The sequence below is a fragment of the Sinocyclocheilus rhinocerous genome, unplaced genomic scaffold (genome assembly GCF_001515625.1).
Source record: "Sinocyclocheilus rhinocerous isolate Xijiao unplaced genomic scaffold, SAMN03320098_v1.1 scaffold571, whole genome shotgun sequence".
Classification (NCBI taxonomy): Eukaryota; Metazoa; Chordata; class Actinopteri; order Cypriniformes; family Cyprinidae; genus Sinocyclocheilus; species Sinocyclocheilus rhinocerous.
The window spans coordinates 163,725-176,544 of record NW_015656167.1 but is presented as its reverse complement, the minus strand read 5'-3'; the positions used below and the strand labels follow the sequence as shown (position 1 = coordinate 176,544).

Sequence of the window (12,820 nt, the reverse complement as noted above, 5' to 3'; positions counted from 1 at the left end):
TACACACAAATGGGAGTTTATTTATATATATATATATATATATATATATATAAAACAAAAATAAATGAAAATAGACAATGTAACTGTGAAGATATTTTGAACTTATTTTTTATTTACAAATGAAATGACTGCATGTGATACACCGGTCTTGAAACACCAGATGTTGCACTAGAGTAAATATACAGTAGATAACTATAGAAATACACTGTAATAAGACCCTACTATAAACAAACACTTCCTTTACTTGTGCAGCCAAACTCCACCATTGAAATTCAAGTACAGCGCAAAAGCCAGCTACATTTGTCTAGCTAGCATTTTATTGATTTATTTATTTTGGAGAAGACTTGCATAATGTCTTATACATTCATGTCTTATGTCTTATACAGAAGTTGTTTTATCTTATAAAACATAGTTAATTCATAAAACAGTAACGATCTGAGAAATATAATTCTCAGATTCTGTGTCTCCAAAATCCAGAGAAAGCCTGTCAGTAATTCCTTTGTTAAATGTTTTTAAAAAAAAATTTTTTCCCACATTTAATAGCTCTAACTTGCCACTTGAGTGCGTTCATTGAGATATGTAGGTCAAAGATAACTCACGAACTACATTATTACGATTTTAGCGCTGTTTGACTGAAAATGAATGCTAATACCGTCTAAAAATTGTGACAAAAGAAGGTAAATTTGGAGAAAAAAAAAATCTGAAGACAGTTGCTTGGAAACAATAATGCAGAGTCACGGAATGACCTGCAGCAATTAATACACCTTATTTAAATAAATATATAAATAAAAGAATAAACTTGGATTCAATTTGTTGCACAAGCCCTTGTTACTTTGCTTTAGAATTCATTATGATTTCACAAATGTGTTGCTTGACTCATCGCGGATTTTGATCTTCATTTGCACCTGCAAAAGTTTTTGTAAAATCAACTGTGATTAGGATGTTTTATAGCTATTCAAAAATGTCACTTCTTATTATTAAACATAATTTATTTAAAAAATTAAACCTGTTTATAGGGCCAGGTAAAACAGTATGCAATATATTTCACAAGCTCTTTCTCTTAAATCAGAAAGTGTATTGATCACCAATAGTTCAGGTCCTAGCCTATGCCTTTCCAATATACTTTCAGCAAGAATTATTCATGAAAAACCCACAATTTCCCATAAATGTCCCATTATATATCCAAGATTTTGGATATATAAAATAATCTATATAATGACAATGTGTTGGAAAGTACAAAAAAAATCTGATTAAAAATACCTGTTCTAACATGAACTGAAGTGGATCGTCTGGTCTATCAAAAACCAGTTTCTCTGTGATGTCCTGAAATAGCACAAATGAGACTATGAGTGAAAAATACAATGAAGAATCTTTTTTTTTGTCCTGGATGTCTCAAGCACCAAAATGTTTCTTTTGCTGCTAAAATGACATTGGTAGTTAGTCAGAGCTCTTTTTTTGTTTTCGTAATACTCATAAAACAATATGTAGTTTTATTAAATAAACCGGAATAATGCAATATTAGCATGCTAAGCCATTTTTTTTTTTACTGCTATTAGTGCTCTGAATTGTCCTTCGCCATTTTGTGCTAAGCAATTCATCACTGTCTCCCATTTTCTTCGTAAGAAAATATATCAGTAACTGCTGCTTTGTTCTTTCTCACCTGAAAAATCTGAAGAATACTGTGAGTCTCCATATAGTTAACAGAGCGTTCATAAGGGTCCGTGAACACTGAGGTAGTACGGATGGTCTCTGCACTCTCGGTGATAAGTGCTTTTTCTGATAGACCAGAATCTGCCATCTCCCAAAGTTTGAAAGTTTAACGTATACTGTTGTAGTATAGCCTACAAAAAAACGATATACACAAAAGGTAAGTAGCGAAGTGTACTTTCTCGCAGTATTATTACTCAAATAGCCTAGTTAGCGTTCGCTCTTTAAGAAAGGATTTCAAGTGCATTACATCTGCTCAAAATAAATACCAAACTTTGTCTTTAGTCCGTTTTGTGTTAATACAGAAATTGGACCGCGTATCCCGAACACATCTAGAGCAGGACTGTTTGAAATGTCACCCTGTAACCCCTAGCAACTGTATACAAAAGGCGGGGATGATGTCATTGGGCACAGTTCCCCGGGACAGCGCCTTTGATAAAATCGTGAGGGGTCTCAAAAAGGTTTGTTGGAAAAGACGAAAACTCCGTTCGCATGGTTGAAACGCCTCTTCTGCAGTTAATGCCATTTTTAGTATCTGTTTTTGGAAAAAAGAATACCTCAGAAGACCCCGGACTAACGTTTACAATAGGACTGACAAAGGGAAGGAGGGGCCAAACCGCCGTTTCTAGGTTGCAAGTCGTCCTCAGCTGACACCTCGGCCTACAATGGGTGCATTTTATGTAGGGCAGACGGTGTGCGTGTCCCCCGGTGAACCTCTCGGTTAAACGTTGCTGTTCATATTTATAACCGAAAGGGGGAACTCAATATCAAGAAAAGCGTGCAGCCAAACCGGAAATCTCATACTAAGAGGAATGATATTATGGAGGCGAGGGATTGTTACATGTGACGAAATATTTACGAGAGCCAAGGTCGAACAGCTTTTAACAAAATAATATAGAATATATACGCAAGAAATGGCTTATTGTTTGTAAATGTGTCTCTTTTGATTTTTGACATCACGAAATCTGAGTGGGACATCCTAAATTATAATTACATCGCTGCCAATATCCGGACACGATATTCAAGATTCACTGTTCACTGCTATCATAACACGATCAATCGTTTGAAGGATTGTACACACACACACACACACACACACACACACACACGAGGGATTGTTACATGTGACGAAATATTTACGAGAGCCAAGGTCGAACAGCTTTTAACAAAATAATATAGAATATATACGCAAGAAATGGCTTATTGTTTGTAAATGTGTCTCTTTTGATTTTTGACATCACGAAATCTGAGTGGGACATCCTAAATTATAATTACATCGCTGCCAATATCCGGACACGATATTCAAGATTCACTGTTCACTGCTATCATAACACGATCAATCGTTTGAAGGATTGTACACACACACACACACACACACACACACACATATATATATATATATAAAGCAGCGCGCCTGAAAAAAATCACTTAGGCTCGAAGGTTGATTATTCCTCGTCTAGACTACAGACGACCGCGCGCGCGCGCACGCACACACCTGTCATTGTCTAGACTGGGGGGAGTCGCGGGAGGGGGTGCTCAGTGTAGCTGGGGACTCGTGAGCCACTATTGCATTATTTTGTGTCAGTCACAACGGCTCTGTGAACGTATTGGTGAAGAAAAAAGTTCGGTGTCACTTTTCACGATCTGATTGGCCAGCAATACCGTCAGCAACTCTCCTTACGTTTCCTTGAGGTCAGCTAGGGACGTTAAAAAATAAATAAATGAGAAAATAGAAATGCGTAGAAAGTAAAAGGCACGGTGAACAATCTAGCTTGTTGGTCTTCCAACTGACAGGCAGCGTCATCGTCCAATGTGGGACCAGATATGATTTTGAGAAATTTATTGACATCGTCCCTAACCAATCTAAAGTAGGCTATCTATAACTGATTAACATGCAGGATTCTCGGATGACTGGCCTTTTGATCGAGGATGGGACATAGATTTCAAGGAGTTTAATTCGCGCTCATAACACCAAATAACATCAATGTCTTTGCAATGTATGCATTTGTTTATGCTTAAGAAGCAGCGCGTACAAGCAGAAACTCCTCAAAAGGGGACCACAACAAACGCATCGAAATACTCAACGGAAAACGGTGCACTTGTACAGTGACCGATAATTAAGAAACTGAGGATGCACAGTGTCCATGCTGGTTCAAACACAACAATTGCGATAAGGCAGAATAGTTTCACTTTCAGAGCCACAATGGAGCCAGTTTCAACGTTCCTCGCCGCGCTGAAGGGAGGGCGTGCGGCTCACCGATTGGGGTAAAGTCATGTTGAACGATTTATATCACAACCTACGTGCTTCAAGAAAGTCCATTCTGTTCCAATCGCCAGTAGAAAGGCGTGGCTGCCCAAAATCTTCGACGAATAGTGAAAAAATGGGAGGGCACGAGTGAGCTGCGTGATGTCCTCTCCGAAGGTAGGCTGCAGCGTGTGTTTATTGATGAGATGAAAGAAGATGGAAGTGAGAAATGAAACAAAGTAAGGGACAATATTAAAAAACTCAGTCCTTGCCTGGGGAAAACCGGGGAAGCTGTGAAGCGCTGTAGCCACTGGAGAAGAAACACTTAAAGCAGCAGGTAAGAAATAGGGAGAGGGAAGGGAGGGGGAGGGTACTTATACTATTTATGTTAGGCTATTTATAAGAGTAATAGAAGTCATTCCCTTGATATGAGGTGAAAAAAAAAACTTAAGCATGAAGCATATACTAATAGCTCAAATACAAGACTTTAGTCCTTGTTCATCAATATCTTATACATAAACCAGCTTTGAAGAAGATACAGAAAACTTGTAAAATTACATTTAGTTGTAAAATAATTGCCACTCCGGATTATAGGATCTGTAGGCTGAGTTCTCTCAGAACACAGAACAGCCAATGTTTGTCTGATATTAAACAAAAAAGACTCGTGGTTGCCTGAAGTGACGTCTCAGGTAAAATTACCATATAATTCCTTGCTTGATCACTGATCTTCTTGTAGTTTAACAGTTGGCAGGCTATGAAGACTTTGTCGGTAGTTTTTATAAGTTGTATTATTTTTATTTTGCGAAGTGTTAGACGTTACAGTGAACCATGACACGAAAAGCACAATACGACTCAACAGAGCCGCTAGGGACTTCCGTACGACCAAAATATTTGATAGAATAACACCTCTCTAACTGTGTGTTAAGTGTCAAGTATCAGCTCTGTTCAGCTAGAGGAATAGACGAGATAGAAATTATGATTTAAACATTTCAGCCGCTTATCTGGAATCCCAGTAGCCTATTTTCCGGGCTATTGCTAGTATTTTATTGACCCCGGTAGATTTGCGCGCTAGCCTCCGGTCTCGGGATATCTGAGACAAACATAATTGTTTTGTATGTTGTTGTTTTGTGTAGACGTTCTTAGAAGCTTGGACAAATTCTATAGAAACTATGGAGTTTTGTAGGGAGTGTATCGGGCGCTTTAACATGTCCGTTATTTGTCATCATTAAATTAGGATACGCAACCTAACCAAGTGACCGGAACTTTAGCCCTCGCTCCAAGTATGTAAAGAAGCCGAAATGTAGTTTTAGTTACAAAAGATAAATGGCCATCTGTTCCGTATTCTAATGCCTGTACCTACTGAATGACCTCTTTTTGACTCCGTGTTGTGAAGTGCCAGCTTGTTGCCTATAACGCACGCGTTTGTAGGCTAAGCAAACAATAAATCACTCGGCCATTTTAACACAAAAAACTTAATATGGCAAAAGTAGAGCGGCTCGTCTTCAGGTTTTGGAGGTAACGGGCCTCAAGCAGCGGTCCGATCACAGCGCTGATAGTATTGTTATCTCTTATGTAGTGTAGGATACGAGACGGCGGGTATGGGAACCATGGCATTGGCCCCTTGTGGAAAAAACACCCCAGACACATTTTTCATTAATTTATCGTATGCCCTCTGTTTCCCGACGCTGTATTATAAAATGTCTGTCTTATATAATCTGTTTATTTATAGCAAATGATATGAAAAGGTTGTCATTTTTGTGGGGAGATTCTATTCGATGCTGGCTACTTTGATTTTTGGAATGTTTTATCTGAACGAATGAGCTGAAAGAAGGAAACCTTGTTATTTTACCATATAAACACAATGCAGTAATCTTGTTTAGCAATGTGTATGTTTGTTAGCACCTTTTCTTTTCTTCCTCCTCTTTTTTTCTTTTTTTTTTTTGCTGAGCGCCAGTCTCTCAGACGGTTGGTAGTGCGGCCTTGGAAGTTTGACTGTACATTACCCCTTTACTTATTGATAAGACACACAAATTATATTTTAACGGTCAAATATTACTTCATTAAACGTTAAGGATTTTTTAAAAGTGAAGTGCTGGCGTATATGGAATACAAGCGAATTGTTATTAAATAAATCATGACCTCTGTTCTGTTAACCCTGTGTGCTGCTCTGCGTTAATGTATTTGTTGCTAGCTTTGCTGTTAGCCAGTCGTCTTCTAAACCTGAGGATGTCTGAATAACCACTTTTTGCCCAATTACTCCAATCCATGTCAAATGTCGTCAGTTTTACGTTGAAAACTTAAATCTCTCCCTGTGTATTTCTTTGTGTGTCAGACAGTTTTTACGCCTTTATAAGAGAGTGATGTAGCTAGGCATGCATTAGGTAACGTAAGGCAGTCTCTATAAATCGTCATAAAATATTATAGCGTTCTCAAGTCATTTTTTAACTTAAAATATTATTACAAATATATAGGCTATGCCAGAAACAATATTTTCTGTGTTATTTATTTTTTTCACTGCACTTTTTTTTTAATCTGATACCGGCCTCCTTTCATAGAACTGTTTTGTAAAATTCTTCGTGAGTCTGCAGGGAGGGCAACGTCGAGTAAGTTAACTCTTTCTATATTTATAGCAAATTAGGTTTTCATTTTAGTCAGCACATTTAAGTCAAATACAAGTTAGTAGGCTATATTAGTCTGTGAATCAAGCTTTTTCCCCAAACGTAGTACAAGACTGCTCCGCATACATTTGAACACGTTGTTCTTATTCTTATGCACCTGTTTAATTCAGTTGGAATCTGTTTTTAGTCGCGTACTGTATGTGTATCAATTAAAAACGTGTGTAATTTTATGGCTGATTTGGACAGTAGTTAGGATATTAGGGAGGAGGGCCTTGGCTGCGTGAAGGGTGTTTGTCTGTCAGCTTCACCGACTTTAAAGTTGCTTTATGTGTGAACAAGACCTTGAGAAGTATGTTTTATGTTAGTTTAGGGCTGTGTATACCAAAACCGAAAATAAACTTTTTAGTTATACTTGAATGTATTGCAAATACAAATACATATTTTGGAAATCACAACAGTCTCACTATATCCATATGTCCGTGCCTCCTTCAATTGGTTTTCACGTGTTAATGCACTATAGTTTAGCTACTAAACGAGATTTTTCTTATGACTTTTCAGTAATGAAATGTAGCTCATAGCTCTAGCTGTGATGCTTGGAAATATGTGACAATTTTGTCTGTAAAGACGATAAACGTTTAAGACGTTATGTACCTAGACGAACCAGTGAGAGTTGTACATTCTTGAGTGGCTTTATGTTTCTTGAAGTTTTGAGGTACTACAATAAGGTATTGTTAGTAAGTGATATCATATAAACATTAACTAAGCACTCTAGTTTTAGAACAAAATGTATTGTTTCTGTAGGAGCTTTTCCCAACATTAATATTAATATGTAAGTTTGTATTTTTATTTAGCTTATCTTATCTTATCTTTTTTTTTACTTATTTGTTTGCACTAAAGAGTAATGTGTTTATTGGTGTGATTATTGATCTAAGGTGTATATTGATTGTTGTTTATATAACGATCAGCTCATTGAGTTTAACCATTATTGTGCAGTATAAGAGGTCGTGATCATGTTTTCATACACTTTTTTTTAAACATTCATGCCCCATCACTTTTGAATATTGTTTGATGTTTAATGATACATCAAAGTGGTTTACTTTCTGTGCATGATTATTTATTTATTTATTTATGTTGCTTGTGATAGATGCCATATTAATACATATAGACTCAGGGTTAGTGTGTCTTAGGGTTAATATGAATTTATATTCCTATTCTTAATGTTTACTAAAGTTTTAAAGAAATGTTAAACATATTCTTTTGTCTATTTTTGGTGAGATGGAAATGATAAATGTGACGAAAAAACAACAAATGAATCATGATCTTAGGAATATTGGTATTCGTAGATCAAAAGGAGGCATTGTGTGCTGTTTATTTTGGAAACATCAAACCCTGTTAGTGCTTCAAACGTAATGCTCACATGCCACTGCAAGACACTTTTAAAGAGTTTGTCAGTTGGTTTGCAATTGATTATTTGACAGAATGACGCTTTAACGATGCTAAATTACAATTAAACAATTACAGGTCTATTCAATTACAATATTTTTGTAAGATGATTTGTCACAGTGGAAGGGCCGTTCTAATTATTCTTAAATCGGTACTTGATAGCATTGTTTACTGTTATGCTGTTTGCTGTACCATTAGACTAGAGGTAACTAAGTCAGATTGCAGGGATATCTTAACCATCTCACTAGTTTGGATGGTGACCTTCACTAATATAATTAAATGTCAAGGTCAGAGTCAGTTAATTCCTCTTATGATCAGACAATACTGTTTATTTCAGTACAACACATGTTGCATTACATCGAAGCCCAAGGGTAAACCGTAATGATAGCTAAAAATTTCAACTGTGGTTCAAACAGGAGAACAAGAATATAAAACAGAGACAAATGCACATGTCCATATTAACGGCATTAACTAGATAGAGTACTGATGCCAGTTATACATTATAGAAACACAATACAATACAATATATAAGGGTGAATGTGTGTACAGTTTGAGCCAAACACTGGCAGGAACTGAAAATATTACCTTATGGTATCTCAGCTCAGACAAATTTCCAAATACCCATTCTTATGCAATGTAGTATTGACAGTAGGGGAGGGTATTAATATTTTATGCTTTATAGGCATTTGACCTTTTGGCTTTGCTTTCTTTATGATGTAGTTGCAACACTTACATTTTGGCCTGTCATGTGCTATGATATTTCATATCATAATGATTATCAGTTTGATTATTCAGTTTTTTATTGCTTGGTATCCTGCATCAGGAGGCCTTCACATGGTTTGAGGAAATCTTTGACTATAGAATGGTCAACAGCACTCCCTCCTGAACTGATATTGTGTAACCTATTTTTTTTTTTACATAATGTAGATTCTGGGGTTTTAATTATGCAAACATGCCTGACATTAATTCTTTATTTATTCTGATGTTCTGGGCCTAACCAGTAGGAGGAGTGATTTTACTTTAGGGCTATTTATATTGGTTTCTCTTGATTTTCCAAAATAGATTACACTGTTTACTGGTATCATGTAAATATGGCAAACATGCATTATATGTAACTAAAACAAACAAAAAAAAACAATAGGCATTAAAACTAAAATTCTAGAACTAAAAGTCAGGACTTGAAAGATTCCATATTGAGTTGAGAATCATGACTTTTGTAGATGATGATGTTTCTCTTACGTAGAAGAACAATTTTTACATCAAAACTCATGACATAGCCTGAGGGGAAACCATGGTAACAATGGTCAGACACAGATGCAGGCAATTTGTTCACACTTTGATTTTCTTTTTCAAGGGTCTACAACAATAATTCCGCAATTGTACAAAAACACATATGTAAAATTGATAAAAATTTTTGTTTGCTTGGTTAAAGATAAGTAATGTCCCATGAAGACAGAAAATGCTAAGAGATATATTATTCTCCATTTAAACCTTGAAGGTACACTCAACCAAGTTAAATAAATAAATAAAAATACAGTAGCTGTTTGCATTTCACACTGATCTCAGAACAGTTTCTGAGATCTCAGTTTCTGTTGATGAAACGTATGCATATATTAACCCTTGAGAAAACATTTAGAATTCGTTTTTTTTTTTTTTTTAGTGAATGCTTGCAATGTAATTACTTGACAGTTTAATCTGAGAGATCTATCTGAATTAGTGAGCTATCCACTTTTCCTAATTGAGCTGAACATTCCCTTACCCTTAGGCTTTATCTTAGAAGAACAAATTCTATTCTTTTTAACTGAATACGAGGTTAGTCTTGATGAGTGATTTCCTATTTTTATGCATTTTTTAAGAAATGTGGAGATAGGGCTGGGTGGACTCACTAGATCTTTGATTCATGTCAAATTTCTGTATGTGTGTGTGTTTTACATTTACATTAACATTTTTTATTCAGACTGTGTTTCCCACCATGAGCGGGACTTTAGTTGTCAGCAGGAATGCTGCACACAACAGCTTGCAGGTTTAAAAGGGAATTCTTAATATAGGCCTTGACTGTATGCTAAATCCAGGTCAAAGTTGAGACCCCTTTGTCTTTTGTACATGAGCCTCTCTAAAAGTGTAATTGTGTTCCCTTGAACGGCAATTGCATCAGCGCTCACTAGTGATGGAGACGTCCTCGTGTTCTCCACCTTGCTCTCCCGATTTACTCCCAATGATGCATGTTTTCCCAGTTGTAACACATCAAAGGTTGTACTGTGAACTGTACGTTGTTCACCTCAGATGACCTGAATGAGGCAGCGTCAACTACTCGCGCTATCTTATTCACACACCCACATCAGGAAAACCAGTTTTAGGCAGCAAGGTTTAGACCTCACCTGGCAGACTAGTGACATTTACCTCAGAACGAAGAGTTGTTTCGGTACAATGGGGATTTTCCACACCAAGTGTGCCAACAACTCTTTCCCGCCCTTTTGCATGCATAATTGTCAGTCATGTGTTGCAGGCAGCATTAACTTACTGAATCTTTCTCTCCCTTTTTGTTCCTAAAGTTTGATGCGAAGTGAGGCTCGTGAAGAAGTACGAATATATTTTCCATACGACTTTGTCACAACGTAAACACTTTTTGTTTCGCCGCATGCTTTCTCAAGGTCTGTTCCTATCAAATGTGCAATTTGTTTGTGTACATGCAAATAAAAGCCTTCTTGTGCTTTTCTCCTATGTTTTAGTTCGTAGGCATATGCTAAAGACATGCACACCGCGAGGATCTTTTCAGCGTGTCTCTTTAAATGCATAAACGAGTACACAGGCATTTCACTGATGTGAAAAATGTATCTTGGATTCTAATAGGGAAGTTGTAAGTTTGCCAAGGTGCTTTCGTGTCCTCAGCTAACCCCGGCACTCATATGGTTTTCTACAAGTCTTAGTGAGATCACTGCCATTTCTAAAGGAAAATATCTGGAAATGGTTTGTAAAAGAGAGATGAAAAAATAAAATGGAGGTAGTCAAAGAGTTCTCTCTCAGAGTTTGGCCAAGTTTACTTCTTATTTGTTTACAACCGGGCTGTATAATACGGGCCTGATGAATGCAAGGGAGGGAGCTGCTTTGGAGCACAGCAGAACACTCAGAGATAGAATGTCCTCCATTTTGGAGAAAAGGGCAGCTCCAAACGTGTTCACTGTTCCAGTAGGAGAAGTATTAACGGACACATAGGCTAACAGAAACGGCGGCACAAATGCGGAATTGAGTAAAGGCTGTAACAACAAAGGCTGTTTAACACATTACCACTCCACACTGTTAACAAGTCTTTATTCTTACTGACAAGGACTAGTTTTTGAAGACTATCAGTGGTGTGCTGCACAAAACAGAGGTTTTTTTTCCGGACAAATATATAATGTATCATGTTTCTGGGAAGACAACAACTGTCATCGAATGCACGCACTCACTCACTCACTCACTCACACAGACACACACACACACACACACACACAGTGTGTTAGCAAAAAAATAATGCATAGCTTTTTAAATCATGTAAGATTCCAGCTGCTAAAATGGAACTTCAAGAACTACAATATGTAGACTCGTCGTCGTAAAGGTCTCGATTGTGTATCTTTATGTAAATATTTTAAAGACGTATTCTTTCCCCTGAGACCCTGGCTTTAAACAGGATCAGTTTGTGTTGTGTGTGTGTTGCTATAGTTTGAGGACATTTGTCTGTGACTTGTGTCTGGTTCAGAGGGGAGGGAATAAGCCTCACGTTATTGCAGTGTCTCTATCCAGGTGTTGTTTATCCTACTCTGTATTATGTGGCCATTTTGGAAAGCGCACTTGACGTTTTTATGGGTATGTATGAACTGGGCCAGTTTAAAGAGGACAGCTGCATAACTGAGGAAACATTTTCAACGTTTTAAAGTAGGAATGGCCTTGAAAACTGTGTGCATAGGTGTACATACCTGTTGCCAGGACGGCTATTGTTGCCAAGGCAATTTGGCAGAGGGGCAAGCGTGTGAATTGTTTGCTGGCTAGTCTAACACAATTTTTGAGATTTTTTTAATCTACAATTTCCTCACTAATTGGCAAAAGCAGAGAATATGGAATCATATTTTTTATACTATGAATCATTTTGTAGTGCAGTTACTGCGAATGTTGTTGCTTATTTTGCCAACTGTAATTATATAGCATTATATATATTTTTAACCTATATATATATATATATATATATAATTTATGATTATTTTAGATGTACAGGACAAGTGTTGGAAGCGTGACTGAATTGTTTTCTAGCCAGTCGAACACTACAAAAAGCAGAGATCAAAGAATGATATTTATATTGCCTAATATTAATCTTTTGGATTTTGATTAGGACTGCAACAATGAATTGATTGTAATCGATAGTAGCGGGGGTCACAGAGCAAGATACGGCAGGAAAAAGTGTGCAACACAAGTATAAGCATAATCTATGTACCCTGTATCTATGTGTGTGTGTGTGTGTATATATATTCAGATGCAAGGTTTATATGTTCAATGCAGATGCAAATCGAAAAACTATATATGTATGCATATATATACAGTATCTCACAGAAGTGAGTACACCCCTCACATTTTTGTAAATATTTTTATATCTTTTCATGTGACAACACTGAAGAAATGACACTTTGCTACAATGTAAAGTAGTGAGTGTACAGCTTGTATAACAGTGTAAATCTGCTGTCCCCTCAAAATAACTCAACACACAGCCATTAATGTCTAAACCGCTGGCCACAAAAGTGAGTACACCCCTAAGTGAAAATGTCCAAACTGGGCCCAA

At 36.8% G+C, this 12,820-nt stretch overlaps 2 protein-coding genes across 4 annotated transcripts in view; one reads left to right on the top strand and one right to left on the bottom strand.

Moving 5' to 3' along the window:
- Window positions 1–836: 836 nt before the first annotated feature.
- On the bottom strand, window positions 837–4,054 carry LOC107719750 (uncharacterized protein C3orf30-like). Of its 2 annotated transcripts, none has more exons than XM_016527245.1 (4): window positions 4,009–4,054; window positions 1,661–1,841; window positions 1,261–1,323; window positions 837–905 (listed from the first exon to the last, which is right to left on the bottom strand). In XM_016527245.1, exons 2-4 carry the CDS (start codon window positions 1,796–1,798, stop codon window positions 849–851), a joined length of 258 nt encoding a protein of 85 aa, XP_016382731.1. In that variant the 5' UTR covers window positions 1,799–1,841; window positions 4,009–4,054; the 3' UTR covers window positions 837–848. The 2 variants fall into 2 exon arrangements, with proteins under 2 accessions (XP_016382731.1, XP_016382732.1); XM_016527246.1 differs by lacking the exon at window positions 4,009–4,054 and adding an exon at window positions 1,977–2,035.
- Window positions 4,032–12,820, top strand: part of LOC107719749 (zinc finger and BTB domain-containing protein 20) — a 69,809-nt gene continuing 61,020 nt past the window's right edge. Inside the window, exon 1 of one of the 2 annotated variants that reach the window (XM_016527241.1) lies at window positions 4,032–4,289. The gene's annotated coding sequence lies outside the window, so the exon portion shown is untranslated. The remainder of the gene's footprint in view (window positions 4,290–12,820) is intronic. The other variant, XM_016527244.1, reaches the window with a different exon arrangement.